At 50.6% G+C, this 24,781-nt stretch overlaps 2 protein-coding genes across 9 annotated transcripts in view; both read right to left on the bottom strand.

The window, feature by feature from the left end:
- Positions 1 to 24,781, bottom strand: part of WFDC1 (WAP four-disulfide core domain 1) — a 105,519-nt gene that overhangs the window by 30,672 nt on the left and 50,066 nt on the right. Inside the window, exon 8 of one of the 3 annotated variants that reach the window (XM_074400807.1) lies at positions 2,076 to 7,423. The exons of 1 other annotated variant lie outside the window; for it this stretch is intronic. The gene's annotated coding sequence lies outside the window, so the exon portion shown is untranslated. Of the gene's footprint in view, positions 1 to 2,075; positions 7,424 to 24,481; positions 24,562 to 24,781 lie in introns of those variants that run through there. One more of the 3 variants, XM_074400796.1, reaches the window with a different exon arrangement.
- ATP2C2 (ATPase secretory pathway Ca2+ transporting 2) overlaps positions 1 to 24,781 on the bottom strand; it is a 132,699-nt gene that overhangs the window by 98,896 nt on the left and 9,022 nt on the right. For 2 of the 6 annotated variants that reach the window (XM_074400724.1, XM_074400711.1), the window contains exon 1: positions 19,986 to 20,092. The exons of 1 other annotated variant lie outside the window; for it this stretch is intronic. In XM_074400724.1, the coding sequence (XP_074256825.1) occupies positions 19,986 to 20,090 (105 nt within the window). In that variant the 5' untranslated portion in view covers positions 20,091 to 20,092. Of the gene's footprint in view, positions 1 to 847; positions 1,072 to 19,985; positions 20,093 to 24,781 lie in introns of those variants that run through there. 3 more of the 6 variants (XM_010333663.3, XM_010333660.3, XM_003922806.4) reach the window with 2 other exon arrangements.

The raw sequence follows: 24,781 nt of genomic DNA, 5'->3' as shown, positions 1-24,781 counted from the left end.
AGGCTGGGAGGTCCCTCTGCTCCAACTTTGCTTTCTATTATTGCTACATTTCAGCAACTTTTTGTTTTGTTTTTGCATCACTCTCGCTCTGTAGCCCAGGCTGGAGTACAGTGGCACCATCTCGGCCCACTGCAACCTGCGCCTCCCGGGTTCAAGTGATTCTCATGCCTCAGCCTCCCGAGTAGCTGAGATTACAGGCGCGTGCCACCACACCCAGCTAATTTTTGTATTTTTTTTTTTTTTTGAAATGGAGTCTCGCTGTGTAGCTCAGACTGCAGTGGCGCGACCTCGGCTCAGTGAAACCTCCGCCTCCCGGTCCTGGTGCAAGCAATTTTCCTACCTCAGCCTCCCAAGCAGCTGGGATTATAGGCACGAGCCACAATGCTTAGCTAATTTTTGTATTTTTTAGTAGAGACGGGATTTCACCATGTTGGCCAGGCTGGTCTTGAACTCCTGACCTTGTGATCCACCCGCCTCGGCCTCCCAATGCGCTGGGATGACAGGCGTGGCCACCGCGCCCGGCGGAGGCCCAGGAATTTTAATTCTCTGGAGTCAGAGAAACGTAGGTGAAGTTCACCGTCAGCTCACTTCCCAGCCGCGTGCCCCTAAGGGAACAGACTTAACCACTCTCGGCCTCAGTTTCTCACCCGCAAAAAGGGCTCACGTGAGGGTGCAATGCTGAGCTCCCCGCGGCGGAGCACAGACGAGAGGGTGCTTATTATGAGGGCGACTTCTTTCCAGAGCCAGGGGAGAAGGGCGGGGTGGCGGCTCGCAGCGCGAACGCGGCGTCCCGGGCAGAGGCGGGGCGGCGACGACGGAGGGGATGCGGGGTCCCCCCCGGACTCACCAAGGCTTCCTCCTCGTCCTTCTCCAGCGCCTGGTACTCCCGGCCCCCGCCCGAGAAGCCGAGTTTCTTCAGGAACTTGGAGACGCGTCCCTCGACCATGGTGAGCGGGGGCAGGCGCTGCCTGCGTCCCTCGGTCCCCGGCGAGGCCCGGGCTGGCTGCGCGCGCCAAGCCTCCTGGGCCAGTCCGGGTTACCAGGTAGCCGTTTACCTGCCCGTGGCAGGTGAGGCCCCGCCTCCGGGGCGGGGCTGCGCACAGGGAGGTGCCGGCTCACCTGGTCCCGCCCCGCGACCGCGCCTGGGACCCCAGGGCCCCCGGGGTCGGCGCCGGCTGGCCAGGGAAGGCCGGGGGAGCGGCTGCGTCCCCTCAGGGCTTGGTCTCTTTCCCAAACTTGCAGATCCTAAGAATCACCTGGAGGGGGGGAGGTGGAGGAGCAAACGCCGGTTTGAAATCCGGATTCCCAGACCCCTCCTTGCCCAGTCATTGGGTTTGGAGCCGCAGGGAGCTGCGTTTTTAACGAGCCCCAGGTGACCCTCTTGAGGAGCCCAGTGTGGGCGGCTCTAAGGCGCTGGGAGCGTGGTGGTGGCCGGAGCTGACTCAGACTCACACCTGCAGCTGTGCGCGCCGGACGGGTCACGTGGCCTCTCGGGGCCTCGGTGGCCTTGTCTATCGCTAAGCAGGGAGCAGAGGCTAAGACCCCACCTCCAGGGCCCTGGCAGTGGTCCAGGATCCGGAGCTACTGAGAACCCTACTGCCTTTGGCGCCCGCGTGGTCTTGGAGGGCCAGGGCCCTCAGTCCTCATCCGCAGGATCAGCGCCTGCTCTTGCCCATTGTGGAGCCCCAGCAGGTTTCTCACATTTTTTGCGCCTTGGTTTACTGCGCTGCAGAATGGTCACCACGATGGCGCCTCCTTCACAGTGACATTGAGAGGGCCCAGTGGGCAGTGCTGCACAGGAAGGTCTGGGGCAGGGCTCGGGTAGAGAATATGTGGGTGTCCTCATGACCATCACCATCATCATAAGGCGCTGAGCTCAATGACTCCCAAAGTATGTGAATACACACGCAGTGTAGACAGTTGCCAGCCACCAAGTGGCTGCTTTGAAAAGCAAGAATGTTTTGTTTTGTTTTTGTTTTTGTTTTTTTTTGAGACAGAGTCTTGCTGTCACCCAGGCTGGAGTACAGTGGCCTGATCTCGGCTCACTGCAACGTCCGCCACCCAGGTTCAAGCAATTCTCCTGCCTCAACCTCCCGGGTAGTTGGGGTTACAGGCGCGCACCACCACGCCTGGCTAATTTTTTATATTTTTAGTAGAGATGGGTTTCATCATGTTAGCCAGGATGGTCCCGATCTACTTTCCTCGTGATCTAGCCGCCTCGGCCTCCCAAAGTGCTAGGATTGCAGGCAGGAGCCAAAACCCCTGGCAAGCGCAAGGGTTTTCTTTGGCTTCAGGTGGGACTAGATCCATAGCTAGACCGACCACTTAGCAGAGGAGGGGCTTTGGGTAAGGCTGTGCCACTCCCCTCTGCGCTGGCTTCCTCATCTCTACAGGGAAGTTGCTTACCCGGCTACAGGAGGTGGCGTCTGCATTTGTCCATGACATTCATCCAACCGTTTTGAGCAAATATTTGCCAGCTACTTCAGTTACTCCCAAGGGTTGACTCCAGCCCCTGAAAACCTGTGGGGTAGTTCCAGCAACCCTTCTTGTTTCTCCGGCATCTTGCTTTTTTAAGGAGACAAAGGCTACAGTATCTGCCTGCCCCTGCTCTACCAGTTTCAACACAGGTGCAGGAATAATGGGAACAGCAAACCTCTGATGTGAGTCAGTCCAGACTTCAATCCCAGGAATGTTCCTTTCAGCTATATGACGTTGGGCAACTTTCTTCACCTCATTTTACTCATCCATAAAATGGGGATGTCACTACCTATATAGGTCAGGGTCCCAGTAGGAAACAGCGATTTGAGGAGAGTTTGAGAAACAGACTTTTTACAAAGGTGTGGGGATGATGTAGAGAAACCAGAAGAGTTTGTGCCATTAACAAACACAAGTAAAGAGGAAGAAGTGGGTTTGCTCCCACCCAAAGCCTGAAGGACAAGAGGAGAGAGGATGGAGCTGGGAGCTGGTGGAGGGGTTGGGCGCTGATAAAGTTTAGCGGAGTCAAACTGCTTGGATCAGAAGTGGGAGAACAGTGGAGCCAGGGATGCAGCCTCCTGGGCCGAGAATCAGAAAAAAAGTGGAGAACGGTATAGAGGAGTCCAGCCATGGTGGCTCACACCTGTAATCCCAGCACTTTGGGAGGCCAAGGTGGGCAGATCACCTGAGGTCAGGAGTTCGAGACCAGCCTGGGCAACATGGGGAAACCCTGTCTCTACCAAAAATACAAAAATTAGCCTGGCATGCACCTACAATCCCAGCTATTCTGGAGGCTGAGGCAGGAGAATCGCTTGAACCTGGGAGGCGGAGGTTGCAGTGAGTCAAGACTGCGCCACTGCACTCCAGCCTGGGTAACAGAGCAAGGCTCCATCTCAGAAAAAGAGTGCTGTAGACAAACAAAGAGGAGACATCGTGCAGCTAACGTCACCATCCTACGGTGCAGGCTGAGTGAATGTGTACACAGGTAGAGTACCCAGTAGTAAGACACGGCAGTACCCGACATTACAGGTCCTCAGGCACTTCGGTAATATTATTAATATAAAAGAACATACAGGAACTTGGCTCGGTTATTTCTCAGGTCCTTCCCAACTGACATTCTGTGATGTCAAGATGATGTTGGATCCAGGGAAGAAGAATACCTTCTTGGCATCTTCATGCTTTTCCAAGCTGTTAACCAGGTATCATCTCTCCAGGTGGATCAGCATCCCTGGAGCTGGGGATATTGGAAGCCCAGGCTTTCAGATTCTATCACTATAGCTTCTGCTCCAGCCCAGAGATGTCAAGGCTGGAATTCCTGGGCCAGGTTTGAAAATGCCCAGGGCATTCTGGAAGGAAACTCTAGGTGGCAGATACATACACATACATTTTAGAAACGAGGTCTCACTGTAGTCCAGGCTGGAGAGCAGTGGTGCGATTACAGCTCAGTGCAGTCTTGAACTCGTGGGCTCAAGCAAGTAGTAGGGGGGACAGGTCATACGACCACACCCAACTAATTTTTAAATTTTTATTTATTTACTTTTTAAGATGGAGTCTCGCTGTCGCCTTGGCTGGAGTGCAGTGGCATGATCTTGGCTCACTGCAAGCTCCGCCTCATGGGTTCAAGGGATTTTCCTGCTTCAGCCTCCCGAGTAGCTGGAATTACAGATGCTCGCCACCACGCCCGGCAAATTTTTGTATTTTTAGTACAGACAGGGTTTTACCATGTTGGCCAGGCTGGTCTTGAACTCCCGACCTCAGGTGATCCACCCACCTTGGCCTCCCAAAGTACTGAGATTACAGGCATGAGCCACTGCACCTGGCCTCATTTTTATTTATATGTAGAGATGGGGTTTTGCTATGCTGCCCAGGCTGGTTAAAATAGGTTTGTGGTGTGTAAATTAGGTAAATTAGGCTCCCCCAGTGTTGCTTATGGTATATGCCTCAAACATGGCAAATACCTCAAAATATTTATTGAATATGTCTATCATAAACAGCAGAGCATTAAAATTTGTATTTAATAGAACCTTCATATGAATGATTTGCTTTGTAATGGGGAAATGTATAATGTCTACATTGTTATAGTTGTCACTGTTAGATTGACTTCTGTCATCTTCTTTCAAGTATTATTTCTGTGCCTCAAGCACTCAATTTGCTGTCAATTTTTACTTTGGGTTTTAGGTTAAACATCTTACTGAAAGTGCTACTAGGAGCTACCTGAAAACACTTAAGAAATACAGACGAATATTTACAGTCTGTTTCGGTTTCCTTTTCCAGATTTAATGGACTTTTCCAACTTTAATTTTTGTTTTTCTGACTTTTGCATCCTTTTATATTCTAAGTAATTTGATTACCCAAACTCTTCTTTTATTTATTTATTTATTTATTTATTTATTTATTTATTTATTGAGACAGAGTCTTGCTCTGTCACCCAGGCTGGAGTGCAGTGGTAGGATCTCGGCTTGCTGCAACCTTCACCTCCTGAGTTCAAGTGATTCTTGTGCCTCAGCCTCCAGAGTAGCTGGGACTACAGGTATGCACCACCACACCCAGCTATTTTTTGGGTTTTTTGTTTTTGTTTTTTAGTAGAGACGGGGTTTTGCCATGTTGGCCAGGCTGCTCTCGAACTTGTGACCTCAAGTGATCTAGCTGCCTGCCTCAGCCTCCCAAAGTGCTGGGATTGCAGGTGAGTCCCTGTGTCTGGCCCAGGCTCTTACCTTCGGAGTCGGCCTTTGTTGTAGCGGTTGTCCATTTCTCTGTGATTACACCTGCTATTTATCTTTGTCTTAAACGACCTTTCTGAGCTCTGTCACTTTGTTTGCATTCTGTGGTCATCCCCACAGACTTCCAGATTCTGGTTTTTCAAGTTTTTAGTTTATTTCTTCGGCCTTCGGCCTGTAAAATTCTAGAGCCCACCTGCAAAGAATCTGACAAGACAGTTGGCTGGAGAACTTTTTGGGGTTTGCAGCTCAACGCCTGAGAGTGATTCTGCCACACTGGCCAACGATGAACGCCAAGGGTGGGACCCAACCAAAGGCATCCAGCCTTTCTTGAAATGTCTGCTCTGGGCACCTTGAACAATGAGGCCATGCTCTGCGACTTTCATTCACTCTCTATGTCAAAGTGGTGTCTTTTCACTGCCCACAAATTATCCCCAACAATGCATCCTGCTGGCAAGCTGTTTTGCAACCTCAAGGTGCCCGTATTTTGTTTGGTAACAAACTTCACTCACAAGTTCCATAAGGTTAAAATTGGAGGCATCCTTTTTGGAAAGGGTACACTGTACCAAAGTAGGATTGGTACAATTTGTTTCTGATTTTAGGAATTAGGTGAAAGTCATGGTTCCTTGCTTAAACCCTCAATTCTGTTTGTTTTGCAATCGTGCACACAGGCAGTAATCATTTTATAGATGGGAACGTTGGGACTTGGAGAGGTAAGGCCATTTCATTCACTTAACAAATACTTTTCAGCACCTGCCACGTGGCACTGGAGATGGAGCTGGGACCACGATATTCTTTCCCCGCTTTCCTGCACCTCATCTCCTGCCGGGGGAGACAGGCTACGGACAAATCCACGTGGAGTGCGTGTGGTGGGTTGAATAATGCCTCCCCCTACAAAAGGAATGTCCATGTCCTAACTCCAGGAAACTGAATGTGACCTTATTTGGAAAAAAACCTTTATAGATATAATTAAGGATCTCAAAATGAAATTATCCTGGATTAACTGGGTAGGCCCTAAGTCCAGGGACTGGTGTCCTTGATAAGAGACAGAAGAGGTGGCTGGGAAATGAAGGCAGGGATGTGACCACAAGCTGCAAAATGCCTGGGGCCACCAGAAGCTGAAAGAGGCAGGAGGAACCTCCCCCCAACCCATTCATGGAGCCTCCACTCACACCTTCCTTTCAGAATTCTGCCTCCACAATGGAGAGGGAATACATTTCCACTGTAGCCACCCAGTCTGTGGAGCTTTATTGCAGCAGACCAAGGAGACAAGGACAGTGGGTGACACTAAGAAGAAAAGTCAGGCCGGGTGCGGTGGCTAACGCCTGTAATCCCAGCACTTTGGGAGGCCAAGGCGAGCAGATTACCTGAGGTCAGGAGTTCAAGACCAGCCTGACCAATATGGTGGAACCCTGTCTCTACTAAAAATATAAAAAATTAGCCAGACATGGTGGCACGTGCCTGTAGTCCCAGCTACTCTGGAAGCTCAGGCAGGAGAATCGCTTGAGCCCTGGAGGAGGAGGTTGCACTGAGCTGAAGTCACACCACTGCACCCCAGCCTGGGCGACAGGGCGAGACTTAGCCTCAAAAAAAAAAAAAGAAAAAAGGAAAAATGAAAAATGAGCAAGATGAGGCCTGGAGAGTGAAGCTTCTTATAGCTAGAGGAGTCAGGAAAGGCAAGAAGGGGCCTCTGTGGGTACTGGGGGGAGGAGGGAGTGTTCCAAGCAAAGAGAAGGGCAGGAGCCAAGGCCCCGACGTGGAAACAGCTCTGCTGGCACAATAGTGAGAACCCCCATTACATGAACCAGTCTATGCATTTGCACCGAAACGATGGGCACGTTCACACGCTCCCCACACACAGCCTGTATCCAGGTGCTATTCACAACTTCCACTGTTCCATAGCCATCATTTACTGAATGACAGGTAAACACTAGCTTGAGCACTTCCTGCAGCTGTGGGCATCGCTGGGCTTCCGAAGGACTTCATTCCAGCAGAAGCAACAAGGCTCTGCCCCTTGGAACATGACACCAGGTGCCAAATGAACATGCCTTGGGCCTCGCTCAGTTTTAGGAGGTAAACACACAGCACAGAGACTTCTGCTCCTCTTCCCTCCTCTGGCACCTGCAGCAGGCATCAGGATTTGACCATCAGGCGGCATGTCCCCCTCGGCTGGGACAGGCCTCTGAATCTTCCTTATCCAACTTCAAGTAGTCACTGACAATGGTTTGCACCTGGCAAATGAATTAACCCATATATCAAAGGATTTTCAGAATAAAGAATGATGGGGAAGATAGGCATTGTGGAACCTTCTAGAAGATAGTGGGATGGCTGAAGGAGAGGATCTCTTCATGTGTAGAGAGAAAAGTCAGGTGGGGAGGCAGAAAGAAGACCCAAACAGAGAAAGGCTGACCTCAGGATTCTCAAACTTCACAATCTTTTCTCTCTAAGCCTGCCTGCTTCAAAAAAGAAAAAATAAGAGTGTTCTTTTTGGTTTGTTTTTGTTTTTATTTTTGAGATAAAGTCTCACTGTATTGCCCATCCTGGAGTGCAGTGGCCCAATCTCAGCTCGCTGTAACCTCCACCTCCCGGGTTCAAGTGATTCTCCTGCCTCAGCCTCCCAAGTAGCTGGGATTATAGGTACACACCACCATCCCTGGCTAATTTTTGTACTTTTAGGAGAGAAAGGGTTTCACCATGTTGGCCAGGCTGGTCTTAAACTCCTGACCTTGTGATCCACCCACCTGGGCCTCCCAAAGTGCTGGGATTATAGGTGTGAGCCACCACACCCAGCCAAGAAAAAAAGTTTGCTTTTTTGTGTGTGTGTTTTGTTTTGTTTTGTTTTGAGACGGAGTCTCGCTCTGTCACCTGGCTGGAGTGTAAAGGCACAATCTCGGCTCACTGCAACCTCCACCTCCCAAGTTCAAGTGATTCTCCTGCCTCAGCCTCCTCAGTAGCTAGGACTACAGGCGCCCACCACAACACTCAGCTAAATTTTATATTATTAGCAGAGATTCACCATGTTGGCCAGGATGGTATCAATCTCTTGACCTCATCATCCACCTGCCTCAGACTCCCAACGTGCTGAGATTATAAGTGTGAGCCATCGCACCTGGCCCTTACGAAAATGTTTTTAAGAGACAACTTCTGACTAGGTTGCCCAGGCTGGATTCCAACTCCTGGGTTCAAGAGATCTCCAGCCTCAGCCCCCTGAGGAGCTAGGTCTGCAGGTGAGCACTCCCACACTCAGCTCTTTTAAATTCTGCAAGATCTCTTTTCACAATTCTTTCCCAGGCCAGTGGATGGTTGTCCAGCAGGATTTTGTCTACCAAACACCATGGCAATTATTAAGTATTAAACTGACTCCTTAAAAAAAAAAAAAAAAAACAACTTTAGTTTTAAGAGCAGTTTTAGATTTAAAGAAAAATTACACAGAAAATAGTTTCTATGTGTCCCTTCTCCCAGCCCCACCCCAACCCCACATCTCTTATGAATAGCATTGTGCATTCGTGTGGCACATTGATACCACTGATGAGCAAATACTGATTATTATTAACTGAGTCCCCCCCCCCCCTTTTTTTTTTTAGACAGAGTCTCACTCTGTCACCCAGGCTGCAGTGCAGTGGTGCAGTCTTGGCTCAGTGCAACCTCTGCCTCCTGGGTTCAAGTGATCTTCCTGCCTCAGCCTCCTGAGTAACTGGGATTACAAATGTGCATCACTACACCCAGCTAATTTTCTTTTGTATTTTGAAGAGAGATGGGGTTTCTCCACATTGGCCAGGCTGATCTCGAACTCCTGGCCTCACGTGATCCACCCATCTCAGCCTCCCAAAGCCCTGGGATTATAGGCGTGAGCCACCGCACCGGGCTGGCCCATTGTGATCTTTTTCCTGTCTCAATAACTTTTGTCTTTTCCAGAACGTCACGTAGTTGGAAATGTGACTCCCTTTTCAAACTTACTCTTTCAAAAATTCAAAAGCATCCAGGCCTGTCACTCAGGGTCAAGAGAACTGCAATCCAAAGCAAAGAGGCCCAGGCATTCCATGTGTAAACCCCCCAGTTCCTGCCTGCAATGGTCACTCATGGAGGGAACCACCTTCATTTGGCCACGGTGGTCCCAGTTTGACTGTGGGATGTCCTGGCATCCTGACACTCACAAGAGATGAAGTCGTCCCCTTGGTTTAAAATCCAGACTCCTTCACAGGCCATACCAGGGCCCTGCAGCCCTGACACCTGACTCTCTCCCTATCTCTCCACCTCTGCCGGTCTAACTCCTTCCTTGTCTAGGCCCCAGGTGTGTGCTTTCTCCCTGCCGGCCTCTGCCTGACCTGTTCCCTCTGTCTGGAACATGGCCCAGAGATTTAGGCACCCCTAAATCTCATTCAACTTCTGTGCATACTTGAGGTTGTAACTGAGTTGCTGCTTCTGCAGAGAGGCCCCTCCTGATCCCTGGACCAAATGCGATCTCCTGCAGCCGGGAGCCCCACTGCACCAATGGTTTCCCCAAAGTGATGGCAACTTTACCACAGGTACAAGTTTCAAAGGCGGCACTGAGTGGAAAGAGCGCTAACGTCCATCAACAGAGAGCAGGTGAACAGCAGGTGGGCGCCCGGAGGATGGGCCGTCGTTCAGCCATAGAAAGGAATGAGACACCCATCCACACGACAGCACGGATGGGCTTTGAAAACACCATCCAAGTCACGGAAGCCAGTCACAAGAGCCACATCCTGTGGGACTCCACTCAAGTGACCTGCCCAGAGCAGGCAACTCCCTACAGACAGGAAGCCATTGAGTGGTCGCCAGCAGCTGCGGGGAGGGGGCATTGGGAGCTATTGGCATTTCTTCTTTGGGTGATGGCAAAGTTCTGGAATTTAAGGAGGGTTTGCATGGCTTTGTGAATATAGGAAAACCCATTGAATCACACGTTTAAATGGTGAATTTTATTTGGATTGTTTTGATACAAATACATTTTAAAATAGACTGTGAAGACACATTTGTTGATTGGAAAATGAATGAATATTTTTAATTGGGAAGCCTGATCAGAAGTTGAATCTATGATTTTTGTTGACTTTTGATATAATAGAGTTCAGAGTTCCCAGTTTCTCTCTGCAAGTTCCTAGAACTCTGGGTTTCCCAAGTTAGGTTGTGGCTGAGGGGTGAGGTCAGTTCTCAGGAAAGCGGCTCTTAGAAATTCGGGAGGGGCGGGTGGAAACGGGGCCTGGGGCAGGACCCTCCTTTCTCTTCCTTTGGTGTAGCCTGTTCCCCAGACTCAACTGCCTGTTGAGGAATTCAGAGGGGCTTGGAATCCCCCCAAAGCAAGGGCACAGGGTGGTGGTAGTCTCCCCTCGCACACTGATTCTCAGTAACACAGAGCACTGGTCAAAGTGGGCGTCAGGGCGCATCCCTCCCCACTTGAAGCCCTCCATAGCTCACGGTAGCAGAAGCTGTTGCTCATAGCCCCTCTTCACACACCTGCAACAAGGTCTGCTTACTGCAAACATCCAAGGCTCTCTGCTTGAGGGATTTTATTTTGGCACCTGGGCCAGAAATAAGGAAGCATTAATCCCCCCCCCCCACCTCCAGGCATTCTCCCACGACTGACCTCAGGGGACGGGTAGACGCCCCAGCTTCCACACCGGCTGTGAAGTGAAATGCCTCACTCCCCCACATCTCCATGACTGTTTACTACGATTACCTTGGGGAACCCCAGGAACGCAGAGAACCCAAGCGAAGACCTTGCCATCACCCTTGCAATATAACTAGATTTTTTAATTCTTGCCCAAGAGGTCCCATCTGTCAACTCCCCTCCTCCTCTCCCTGGCCTCCTGGCTGTTTGTGAAACGAGCTGAGCTCAGTGCCACCTCCAGACCTTGGTGCTTCCCACGCCCCTCTGCCAGACACACTCTTTCCCCAGTTCTTCCCTATTACTTCCCGTTGAGGGAGGCCTTCCCTGAGCACCCCACGTAACGTGCATCTGCCTGCTGCTCTGCCGCTGCGTTCCCTTTGTAATAGCCCACTGAGTCGAACACGCAGTGTGTACTTTTCTCTAGGTAAGTTTCACTTCAGTTAAAACTTCTGAAAACAAGGAAGGTCAAAGTTTAATGAGAAACAGGATATTTGAAGCCCTCAAAGTATGTCCCTACCAGAGACTGCTTACTCCACTGCAAAAGGAAAACACTTTACAGTTGAGAAATCTGACAACACCAACCGTGCCAGAGGATCAATGTGATCATTACCAGGAATGGGACCAGCGACATCAAGTGCCCCAATATGATTTGCAAAGGAGGACGTGGTGCCGTGTCTGGGGCAGTCCTGCAAAGGCTGAACCTGAATCTCATCAAGACGTGCATCACACCCAAAGGCAGGACGTCCTGGAGTTTGACTGGCTTGGATTCTTCAAGAATATCCACGTTAGGAAAGTCAAGGGAAGGCAGTGAAATGTTCCAGATTAAAGGAGACTAAAGGCCGGGTGTGGTGGCTCACGCCTGTAATCCCAGCATTTTGGGATGCTGACGCGGGTGAATCACTTGAGTTCAGGAGTTTGAGACCAACCTGGACAACATGGTGAAACCCTATCTCTACTAAAAATACAAAAATTGAGCTGGGCTTGGTGGTGGGCACCTGTAATCTCAGCTATTTGGGAGGTTGAGACAGGAGAATTGCTTGAACCCAGAAGGCGGAGGTTGTAGTGAGCCAAGATGGCGCCACTGCACTCCAGCCTGGGAGACAGAAAGAGACTCCGTTTCAAAAATAAATAAATAAAGGAGACTAAAGAGCTCCCCAATGACAATCAAATGCAAATTATGATTTTGGATCAGATCCTGGATTAGGGGGAAAAAGTCCTTTCTCTTTTGCTGTAAAGGGCATCAGTGGGACATTTGGTGGATTTGGGTGTGTTCTGTAGAGATTCGGCTTGTATTGGTGTAAACTTCCTAATTTTGATCACTGGACTGTAGTTATGTGAGAGAATGTCCCTGTTCTTTTGCAAATGCACCCTGAGGTTTTTTTTAGGGTAAAGGAGAAGGAAGGGGAGAGGAAAAGGGAGGGAAGAGAGAGCGCACAGACCTGGAGAATCCAGTGAATACGTTCAAATTTCAGAAGGTCACATACCATGTGATTCTACTTATATAACATGCTTGAAATGACAAGATCATAGACAAGGAGGACAGATGAGAGAACGCTGGGGTTAGGGGTGGTGTGGATGTCACCACAAAGGTTGTGCAAGGCAGACCTAGGCGTGGTGGAATCCTTCTCTCCCCTAGCTGTGCTGGTGGTCCCATGAATCTATGCAGTGATCAAATGACTCAGAAACCACACGCAGTGGCCCTCCCTGCATCCACGGTTTCTGAGGAGCCTGCAGATACCGGGAGGGCTGCCTGGGGGACCTGAGCATCCCGGGATTTTGATATCCTGGGGGACAGAGTCCTAGAGCAGGCGTCCCCAAACTTTTTACACAGGGGGCCAGTTCACTGTCCCTCAGACCGTTGGAGGGCCGCCACATACTTTGCTCCTCTCGCTGACCACCAATGAAAGAGATGCCCCTTCCTAAAGTGCGGCGGGGGGCCGGATAAACGGCCTCAGGAGGCCACATGCGGCCCACGGGCCGTAGTTTGGGGACGCCTGTCCTAGAGCCAGTCGCGGTGGATACCAAGGGCCTGCTATGCTCACACCGTGCTATGCCCGTTTCCTGGCTTGCATTTGGCACTGTGGTTATGTAAGCTGTAACCACGGGAGAAAGGTGAGTGAAGGGGACCCTGGGCCTCTCTGTACCAACTGTAACATCCTGGGAATCTGCAGTTATTTCAAAATACAAAGGTAAAAAATAAAAGAAACTCACATCTGCCCCTCTCCATTCCTTACTCAGCTTTATTCTCCTCCAAAGCCCTTCTACCGCTGACTTGGGCTGTTTGCTTATTGCCCTTTCCCCAGGACTGTTATCTTTCCTGCCTGGCTCCCAGCACCTGGAATCCTTTCCAGCACCTTCCATGTACCCGACACCCTTCCAGGTGAATCAAGCAGGAAATCAAGCAGGAAAGATAACAGAGCTCAGAGTGCGGGTTGCGTGGAATGAACAAGCGCGCCCTGGCCCTAGGCGGCACTGTGCCTTGGCCCCAGGGAACCGGAAGGGAGCCAAAACCCAGGGACAATGACCACATTCAAGCGCCCACCTCTGGAAGCCTGGGGAGCCCCCAGGGCAATGGGACTGGATACCGCGGCTGTGTCTCTTCAAATTGGGTCTCGTTGTCATTTTTACCAGCCAGCCTGGACACAAAGGGTCTTTTGATCAACAGTTTGGGCGGTGCAGGGGCGGGCCTCACGAACCCAGTTAAACCAGTAGGGAAGCTGGTTCATTCATTCGGCAAATATTTAATGAGAGTGAGAAGAGCTCGTGGCAGGGTAAGAGCAGCCCAGTGTGAGCAAGTGATACTGCGAAACTGCCTGCAGGCCCAGTGCTCAGATTTCTGCCCTCACTTAATCCTTGTAACAATCTATTTGCACTCAGCAACCCCATTCTGCAGAAGGGGAAACTGTAGGTGACAATGTGGTACCCATCCAGATCCCCTCAGACCCCTTTTCCCCAGGTGGTGCCCCCCCCCTCAGTGTGGGGGCTTCCTCAATAACCCCCAGCACCTACAGATTTTTGAAGGCCAAGTCTGGGCTCCTGGGCTGCTTTGTCTGGATGTGCAAGACCAGAAATGCCTAGAAATGTTCTCACCCCCAGGTAACGGCCAAGTGTGAGGCAGGAGGCCCTAGCCTTTGCTGGGACAAGGCAGAGACATAACTCACCCTCCACAGCTCCCAGTGCAGTGAGGCCAGGCCTGAGACTTGGCCTAAAGCTGCACCCCATCGCACCGTGTCCCTGCACTCCCTTGCCAGTTTCTGTTGAGTCACTTCCTTCATAAATCCCTGGCATATAGCCTGGGATGGTAGCGCAGGCCTGTAATCCCAGCACTTTGAGTGGCTGAGGCAGGAGTGCTTGAGCCCAGGAGTTCGAGACCAGCCTAGGGAGAGCACTTTGAGTGCTTCAAGCACTTTGAGTGCTTGAGCCCAGGAGTTCGAGACCAGCCTAGGGAGATCCCATCTCTACAAATAATTTGAACATAAGCCAGGTGTGGTGGTATACTCCTGTGATCCAGTTTTTCAGGGGGCTGAGGCAGGAGGACTGCCTGAGCCCAGAAATTCCAGGCTACAGTGAGCTCTGACTTTGCCACTGGACTCCAGTTTGCGTGACAGAGTAAAACTCTGTCTAGGGGGAAAAATTCCCAGCACATGAGTGTTTGTCTCAAGACCTGCTTCTGCAAAGCCTGACCTGACACAGGATCCAAGACACATGGTGGTTGAGTGGGTTAATCACAGCCACACAGCTAAGAGAAGATGAAAACCAGGTTCTGTGTTCCTGGAGTCCAATGCCAGAACCTGCACTCCTATCATGCTGCACTACCTTCAACTAGACCACCAACCTATCCACCTACATACCCACCCATCCACCCATCCACCCATCCATCCATCCATCCATCCATCCATGTATCCATCCATCCATCCTCCCACCCACCCACCCATCCATCCATCTATCCATCCATCTATTCATCCATCCAGCTATCCATCCATCCATCATCTATCCATCCATCTATTCATCCATCCATCTATCCACCCACCCATCCATCCATCCATCCATCCATCCATCCATCCATCCATCTATCCATCCATCTATTCATCCACCCATCCATCCATCCATCCATCCATCCACCTACCCAACCATCCCATCATCCATTCACCTACCCACCCACCCATCCATCCACCCAGCCATCCATCCACCCATCCATCTACCCACCCACCCATCCATCCACCCATTCATCCATCCACCCATCCACCCATCCATCCATCCACCTACCCTTCCATCCATCCATCTACCTATCCACCCATCCATCCATCCACCCACCCACCCACCCACTCACCCATCCAACCACCCCTCCACCCCTCTACCCACCCACACCTCCACCTACCCATCCACCCACTCACCCAACCACAAACTTATTTTGACCACCCCCTACTGCCAGGCATGGAGAAAGGTCGGGACAGACAGGGGTGACTCTGACTCTCAGGTCCTTCCCTGGAAGCTCTCAGCCTACTTAGGAAGGAGACTCAACCTCATCCCTCTGATTACTCACTGACTCAATAGTCATGGACTGAGTATCTCCTGTTTGCCGGCACCACGCTAGATGTCAAGGAGAGATGACTTAGGGTCTCTGCCCTCTAAGAGCTCTCAGTCCAGAGAAGGAGCAAAACCACATGGCACGTGTTATGATGACACTGTGCGCAAGATACAGTGAGGACACTAAGGGAACCGGTAGGTAAGGCTCCAGGAAGACTTCCAAAGAGGCGATGCAGAGCCGGTTCTAAAGATTGAGCGGAGTCCTGGCAGGCAGGGGAGAAGTGGGTGGAGACGCGAGGTCTAGGAAAGCAGCAGCTATTGCACAACACTCAAGGCTCTTGATTGATGCTGAAATGAGGGCAGGAAATTGCAGCAAGCGCGCTCCTGGCCCAGCTCTGCAGGCAACACCCTGAGAGGTGGCCATCTGCCCATCCTCAGACAAGGGCCTCGAGTCACACCCTCCCATGGGAAAGATTTAGTGTGGGGCTGAGCTCCAGGGCCCCAGTTTGATCCCTTCCATGCTTCGGGACTGGGGCCATATATATTACCCTCACAGCCTTGGCCTCCTTCACCTCGACAAGGGGTCAGTTTCATGCACCTTACAGGTGGTCCTGAAGGCCACGCAAGTATTACCTGGCTCCAAAGAAGGGCTGGGTAGATCCGGTGCGGTCTAGGTGTGCGTGGACAGGCTGGTGGCTCTCTAGGGAGTGCCACTGACATGGTCGTGATTTGCATATGCTGATGGCAGAGGATAGGCCCCCTTCTCCAATGCCCATAAGGACATATAAAGAGGGTTGTGAGTGCCCATGGGTACACTGCCAGGGCCTGCCTGGGAGAGGGGTCCTTGGTGACCACATGGGAGTCCCGCCACTGACAGCTGTTCACCAGAGCCCGGGAGCTTCAGGCCCCTCCATGGGTCCTTGGGGCCAAGTCAAGCAGTGCAGAACATGGGGTGGGAAACCTTTCAACAGGAGGGTAGGCATGGGCATTTAGAAAACTAATTCACTCTGGGTCAATGCTTATTTTATCTGTGACTTCTGGGAGTTCTTGGCAAATTGCCACACTCCCTGAGCCTCATTTTCTTTTCTTCCTTTTTTCTTTTTCTGAGACAGAGTTGTACTCCTATTACCCAGGCTGGAGTCCAGTGGCACAATCCTGGCTCACTGCAACTTCCACCTCCTGGGTTCAAGCGATTCTCCTGCCTCAGCCTCCTGAGTAGCTGAGATTACAGTGCCCACCACTGCGCCTGGCTAATTTTTGTATTTTTAGTAGAGACAGCGTTTCACTATGTTGATCTGGCAGGTCTTGAACTCCTGACCTCAGGTAATGTGTCTGCCTCAACCTCCCAAAGTGCTGGAATTACAGGCATGAGCCACTGCTCCTGGCCTCATTTCTCACAAGTTGGCATGGAAGGAGAATACTACCCTCCACCCATGGCTGCTAAGAACTGAATGGGTGAGGAATAAACAAGGTCAGGCAAAAACTCCCAGCCTAAGGCCTGCTCATGACCTTGAACCTGAATCCTGAACTGGGATGCCCAACAACAACCCCTTTCCCTGCAAAATTCTACCCTCCCAAATTTACTGCATTCATTTCTATATTTTGTTCATGTTTTAAGTGTTTCATAAATGTGTTTTAATTTAAAAATACAACTCCATTTATTTCTCAGGATCTGGCCAACCTCATGCAATTTTTTTTTTTTTTTTTTTTTTTTGAGGTGGAGTTTTGCTCTGTCACCTGAGCTGGAGTGCAGTGGCATGATCTCAGCTCACGGCAACCTCTGCCTCCTGGGTTCAAGCAATTCTCCTGCCTCAGCCTCCCAAGTAGCTGGAGTTACAGGCATGTGCCATCATGCCCGGATAATTTTTATTTTTACTAGAGACAGAGTTTCACCATGTTGGCCAGGCTAGTCTCGATCTCCTGACCTCAGGTGATCCACCCGCCTCAGCCTCCCAAAGTGCTTGGATTATAGGCGTGAGCCACTGCACCTGGCTGGATAGAACCTTAAAAAAAAAAAGTGTTTATCTCTTCTCTCATGATGAACTGTACCCTAGGTGGTCTTCCTCCACGCTTTGGGACTTTGGGCCATGTACTGGAGCCTTGGTCTCTCCTATTTCTAAAAGTTACCCCCACCTTACAGATGGTGGTGAAGGCTACGTGACTATTACCCGGCTCCGAAGAAGCCCTGGATAGACAGATTTTCTCCATGTTGGATTTTTGTCTTAGCTGGCAGGAGGTTCAATGCTCTATTTAGCAGTCAGTACCCGCTGAGCTTCACCTGGCAGTATCAGTTAGAAATCATTTGGTTACAAGCAACAGAACTGAGTCTGGCGATATTAAGCAAAGCGAAAAAGGGAACTGAGTGGAAGGGTGTAAGCACCTCACATAATGAAGAGAAGGGCAGAGGTTCCAGTTTGGAAAATGGGAAGGAGACAAGGGAACTTGAGATGGTGGCCAGAAAAGCCAGAAGCTCCACCACTCTCACCTGGTGAGCAGGACACCGGGGTGAGGAGAGGAAAGATCTGTCCTTCTCAACTTCTCTTTCTTCTCTCTTTCTTTTTTTGAGATCGTGTCTGGCTCTGTTGCCCAGGCTGGAGTGCAGTGGCACAATCTCAGTTCGCTGCACCCTCTACTTCCCGGGTTCAAGCAATTCTCCTGTCCCAGACTCCCGAGTAGCTGGGACTACAGGTGCACACCACCACACCGGCTAATTTTTGCATTTTTAGTAGAGATGAGGTTTCACCATATTGGTCAGGCTGGTCTCGAACTCCTGACCTTCGGTGATCCGCCCGTCTCGGCCTCCCAAAGTGTTGGAATTATCAGCGTGAGCCGCTGCGCTAGGCCCTTCTCAACTTTTGTAATGGGAGTTGGGTCGCTGTCTTTCATTCATCCACCTGCCCATCCAGCAAAATAGTTACTAAGTGCGGATCAGGTGCCAGGTATTGTGGGAGGAGCTAGGTATGAGGCGGTCGTGGTGGTAGAAGCATCCAGGTCAAGGCCACAGAGGTTCTTTGTAACCAGGTCTTCTATATTAACCATGCGGTGGCTCATGCCTGTAATCGCAGCACTTTGAAAGGCCAAGGCAGGAGGATTACCTTGGAAAATTGGTGAGACCCTGTCTCTACATATACATATATACATACATGTGTGTGTATGCGTATGTGTATATATGTGTGTGTGTGTATATATATATACACACATATATATATATAGATATTTATATACATGTATATTAACCATCTCCTCCCACCTCACTATACTCTCTTTAGTGCCTTATTTTGGGTTTCCCAGAAGCAAACCCTGAGAGGAAGATTTGAATGCAAGGGGGTATATTTGGGAGGTAACCCAAGCATGAAAGTATAATGGGGCTGGGAAAGAAAGGGCGCCCCACAAAGGCAGCATAACTGATCCTGCCACCACTATGGGTCACAGGAGCGGAGTCTTGCTGGGGAGGTCTGTGAGATGGTCTAGAACATAGAGTTATCCCTACCAAGGGGTGGGGAGCCTGGGGTACTGGTCCCCAACTTCCATCCCTCCCAGGTCGAGAACTGCTCCGACACAGGCTGGGCTGGCTTCTGCAGCCAAAAAGGCAGCCCTCAGGCAGGGAGTCCAGTCTCCTATGACCACAGGAGGCAGCCTTCCCCTTTTTTTTTTTTTTTTTTTAGACTGAGCCTTGCTCTGTTACCAAGGCTGGAGTGGTGTGATCTCAGCCCACTGCAACCTCTGCCTCCCAGGTTCAAGCCATTCTCCTGCCTCAGTCTCCAGAGTAGCTGGGATTATAAGTGCCTGCCAGCATGTCTGGCTAATTTTTAAAATTTTTAGTAGAGATGGGGTTTCACCATGTTGGCCAGGCTTGTCTCAAACTCCCAACCTCAAGTGATCCACCCGCCTCGGCCTCCCAAAGCGCAGGGATTATAGGCGTGAGCCACTGCACCCGGCCAGCAGAGATCAATAGGCACGGGGTGTGGGGGGTGCCCGGCTCATCTGCTGCACTGGGCTTTACATTTTTACAGTAGGCTTTTACAAACATTGCACACCCCATATTCCATTTGTGAGTGAGCCTGCTCTGCCCATCCCTTTGCAGAACGTAAGTCATGAGCTCTGAAGACCAACCCTTCTTTTCTCTCCGCACTGATTCTATGCTGCTGCTGCTGCTGAAAAAAAATCTCAGGACAGAAGAAAATGTGGCTGCTGCTTCGACAGCTGCAGAGAGGACACCCTATTCTACACCTAAAACTGTCCTTGCCACTGTTACCATTTTTACCTTGTTAAATGTAAGATCCAGCCGTCATAGGGAACACGCCAAACAAAGGCGCAGCTTAATGAAGCTCGGAAGCCATCAGCCAGGACAAAGGAACTTTGCCCCCATCCCTGCCAGCTCCCCCGCAGGCCCTCTCCCCGCCCCGCAGCGGCATCCTCCTCCAAACGTGGCCGTTGTCCTAACTTTCCCATTTGCACACTCTCGTTTGGTTTTGCCCGTTTTGCGAATTCGCTATGTCCGTTCCGTGTCGTTAGCCTACAGGTTTCCCATCTGTTTTAGTTTCTGTTGCTGCTATAACAGATTATTACACATTTCCTGGCTTAAAACAACACAAGTTGGTTGTCTTACGGTTTCAGAGATCAGATATCCAAAACAGTCTTACCAGGCTAACGTCCAGGTGCAAGCTGTCAGCAGAGCTGTGCTCCTTCTGGAAACGTGTAGGGGCGGGATCTGCTTTCTTGTCTTTTTCTGCTGCTAGAAGCTGCATGTGTTACTTGGCTCATGGCCCCTTCCTCCATCTTCAAATCTCTCTTCCTCCCTCTCTCCTTCCCCCAATCTTTCTGAGCTCTATTTCTGTCATCCCATCTATTCACTGACTCTAACCGTCCTCCACCCCTCCCTCCACCACGCACCCTTATAAGGATTCTTGTGATGACATTGGATCCACCTGGCTAATCCAGGCTACTCTCTCCATCTCAGGAGCCTCAACCCAGCCACGCCTGTGAAGTCCCTTCTGCTGAGCAGGCAAACACATTCGCAGGTTCTGGGGATGAGGACGTGGACATCTTTTGGGAGCCATGATTCAGTCTAACATCCCAGCCCTCTTTCTTGCTTACAGTTGATCTGTTGAAGAATCGTGGCTGTGTGACCTGGGCACACCTACAGTCTGGGTTTTGCTGGTTGCAGACTCCCGGTGGCCTTCCGCCTGTGCCTCTGTTCTCACCATTCCTTGCAAATTGGGATCCAGAGTGTTGGCCAGGCTCTGGCTGGATGGCTTTGGTCCTGTGCTTCTGTGTCAAAAGGCTCAGGATGCCTGGGGGCGTCTCTTTTTGTATTGTACATGTTGCTGCTTAAAGTCTAGACCAGGTGTCCCCAAACTACAGCCCACGGGCCACATGCGGCCCCCTGAGGCCATTTATCCGGCCCCCCGCTGCGCTTCAGGAAGGGGCACCTCTTTCACTGGTGGTCAGTGAGAGGAGCACAGTATGTGGCGGCCCTCCAACGGTCTGAGGGACAGTGAACTGGCCCCCTGTGTAAAAAGTTTGGGGACGCCTGGTCTAGATTCACTAATTCATTGATGATTGCAAAACTGTGCTACTCCACCATTTCTTTTAAATTGATTGGAGTACTTCTGTAAAGAGAGGCATTTCTTCATCTGCAATTTTGTTACCAATTGGTACAGGAATGGGAGAAGAATTGCTGGATTCCTTCCCTTCATTTTTTTTAAATCATATGTACACGTGCCAGTTTTCTTTCTTTCTTTTTTTTGAAACCGAGTCTGTGTCTGTCGCCCAGGCTGAAGTGCAGTGGCATGATCGTAGCTCACTGCAACCTGTCTCCCACGTTCAAGCAATTTTCCTGCCTCAGCCTCCCAACTAGCTGAGATTACAGGCACCTGCTACCACACCTGGCTAATTGTTGTATTTTTAGTAGAGATAGGGTTTCACCATGTTGGCCAGGCTGGTCTCGAACTCCTGACCTCAGGTGATCGACCTGCCTCAGCCTCCCAAAGTGTTGAGATTATAGGCGTGAGCCACTGCACCCAGCTCATAGGCAAGTTTTAAAAATATATATGTGAACTTGTGAGTTTAAACATAGATGCATTTCCATCCATTGCAAGTATTATTCATCTTGAAGCTCACATTGTCACACATCCTTGGCTGGCGAGAATGTCTTCAGATTGGCTCTGAGTTCTTTGGCGTAATTCTAGGAGTCACTGATAGCTCCCTTGATATTTGGTGTGATAAGATCATCCAGTCTTGTCTTGTACACTGGCTGGCACCTTTCCAGTCCTAAAATGAGCCACTTCTCCAAGACACAGTGCTTTTAAATTTTAGTGTTTCAAATGAGAAATGGCATTTTAAGACCATAATCCGTGTGTTAGGCTACGGAGGTGACCACTTTTTCTAAGCCTTTTCAGTGCTCAGGACTAGCTGATATAAATATGTTTTAAAAAATAAAGTATCTTGGCCGAATGCAGTGGCTTATGCCTGTAATCCTAGGAGGCTGGGGCAGAGGGATTACTGGAGCCCAGGAATTCGAGACCAGCCTGGGCAAAATAGCAAGACCCTCTGTCTCTGTAAAACGTAAGAACCTTAGCCAGGTGTGGTGATGTGCACCTGTAGTCCCAGCTACTTGGCAGGCTGAGGCAGGAAGATCGCTTGAGCCTGGAAGGTCACGGCTGCAGTCAGCTTTCCTTATGCCACTGTACTCGAGCCTGAGCAACAGAGAGAGACCTGGTGTCAAACAAACCAACCTCGTGAGTTCATATCATGAACCTCTGAAATGTCTGCATTTGGATCAGCCTTTTAGGCATAACTCATTGCCTTATTTAGTTGGAATTTCTGCTCTTCCCAAGGTGTAAAGCCTTTGAGTTTTCCTTGCTAAGGCAGACAACTGGGGAGCTTTTAGTGTCTCCCTCATGCATGGGCATAAAGGAGACAAGGTGTCTATCCCTCTGCTAGACAGAGTTTGAGAGTCCCTGTCCTATTTATTTATTGATTGATTATTCTGAGACGAGTCTCGCTCTGTTGCCCAGGCTGGAGTGCAATGGTGTGATCTGGGTTCACTGCAACCTCCGTCTCCTGGAGTCAAGTGACTCTCCTGCTTCAGCCTCCCTTCAGCTGGGATTACAGGTGCGCGCCACCATGCCCAGCTAATTTTTTTTTATTTTTAGTAGAGACAGGGTTTCACTGTATTGTCCGGGTTGGTCTCAAATGCCTGACTGCAGCTGATCCACCCGCCTTGGCCTCCCAAAGTGCTGGGATTACAGGCGTGAGCTGCCACACCTGGCCCCATGTCCTATTTAAATCATGGTACACAACTCATTTCCTGAGCCTTGGGGACAATCAAACCTGGGACAATGGTAGCACTGGGGTTTGCTCAGAACCCAGCGCTGACCTCCTGGCACCCAGTTCCAAAAGCCTTGCTCTCTTCCTTTCTCCTGGATAAACCAACCCTGCCTGCCACAGACACCCCAAGCCCTGCCACAGACACCCCAAGCCCTGCCACAGACACCCTGAGCCTGCCACAGACACCCCGAGCCCTGCCACAGACACCCCGAGCCTGCCACAGACACCCCAAGCCTGCCACAGACACCCCGAGCCCTGCCACCTGCATCTTCCCACTCAGGAGGTTAGATGCGACCTGAGCTCCAATCCGGCCCTTGCTTTTTCTCTAATGATCAGCTCTTGCTTCACCTCCCTGGGCCTCAGAAGTGACTTCACCTCCCTGGGCCTCAGAGTCTCCATTTGTGAATGGGGCCATAATTCCGACCTCTCCGGCATGTGGGGAGAGTCAAGTGACATAATGGCCCAGGTGAAACTTACAGCGTCTCCACATCATTTTCAGGGTTGAGGAAAAAAAATGGCTGGGTGTGGTCTGAGCTTCGTGGAGTGTGCAGAATTCATCAGGTCTGGAGAGAGGAGAGTGTGGGACCTCAGCCGTGCCCTGCCCCCAGGCCTAGGGGCAGTCGTTTAAAGGCATTTTGTTCCTGACCCGCTGCCTCACCCACTAACTTGATGTTCTGGGAATTTGTGACACAAAGAACAATGCCTAGCCAAGCAACAGCTTCCGTTACTTTAATATAATTTCTTGGTAAACATCCTGGGAACCGCCTCTCCTTTTTTCCTTTAAAAACCTCCTTATAACCGCTGCTGAGTGGAGTAAATATTCAGAGCAGCTTGAATCCATGCTCTCAGGTTGGAATCCTCAAGATTGGCCCCAATACACTCTCTACTGAATTTAACTAAGTAATTAAGTACATTTTTGCCTCCATTTTTTTCCCTTTGGATTAACAGGGTCAAGTTCAAACTCAGTGCATGAGCTGGCTGGCAGCTGCTTAGCTTTCTAGCCCTACTTCCTCTCACTCTCGGATGGCCCTTTCCCTGGCCACGCCCACCTGCTTCGGGGTCCCTGAACTTCCCTGCTTTGTGCCTTTGCCAATGCTCTTCCATCTTCCTGGAATGCCTTCCCTCCTCTTCCCTCTCCTGACCTAGCCATGTGTTCCCTGTAGTGGGTTCAATGATGTCTCCCCAGAATGTCTCTGTCTTAACCCCTTGAACCTGTGCATGTGACCTTATTTGAAAACATGGCCTTTGCAGATGGGATGAAGTTAAAGGTCTCAAGATGAGATCATCCTGGACTTAGCGGGGGCCCTAAATCCCATGATAGATGTCTTCAAGGAGAAACCAGAGGGAAGTCTGGGATACAGACAGAGACGAAGGCCACAGGGAGATGCTGCAGGGATGGAAGGGACGCATCCTCAAGGCAGGGAGCACCAAACTGGCCGGCCGCCATCGGAAGCTGGGAGACAGGCACAGGGTGGATTTTCCCTCCAAGCTCAGAGAGGGGGACGGGGTGGATTCTCCCTCAGATCCTCTGAAGGACCCAGGGGTGTCGACACCTTGGTTTTGACTTTCTGGCCTCTAGAACTGTGAGAGAATGCATTATTGTTTCAAATCACTTGGTGTACGGGCCTTTGTTGCAGCAGCTACAGAAATGCATACTCAGAAACTTCACTCAGACATCACCTCCTCTGGGAAGCCCTCCCCGATTCCTCACCTGGACTAGATGCCTGGAGCCCAGAATGACCCTCTCCTACCTCTTACCTCAGTGGCCGTGGTCAGCGACACACCTGTGTGGCTCCACTCAAAACGTAAAGTGAAGGGCAGGACTCCCTAATGGCTTAGATGACAGCAGCCTCTCCCAGAGAAGTCCACAGTCTAACAGGCTCGCAGCTGTCAACAAAAGATGGTTCTGTAATGGTGGAACTTCAGGCAGCTCACAGGTGCCTGCGACAAGGATCCGTTTTGGGGGCTGGGCTCCTTCTCACCTGCTCACCCAGGCTTCTACTCCAGGTGTCAGTACAGGAAGGCCCTGTGTAGGGGCTGTAAGATCAGGTTTGTCCTGAAAGACAGCCACCTGAAATGGACCCACCAGCCTTCTCTTTGGACCAAC

This window comes from Saimiri boliviensis, chromosome 1 (genome assembly GCF_048565385.1).
Source record: "Saimiri boliviensis isolate mSaiBol1 chromosome 1, mSaiBol1.pri, whole genome shotgun sequence".
Classification (NCBI taxonomy): domain Eukaryota; kingdom Metazoa; phylum Chordata; class Mammalia; order Primates; family Cebidae; genus Saimiri; species Saimiri boliviensis.
Note: the sequence above shows the minus strand (reverse complement) of the source record. Positions and strands in the feature narration are given on the sequence as shown.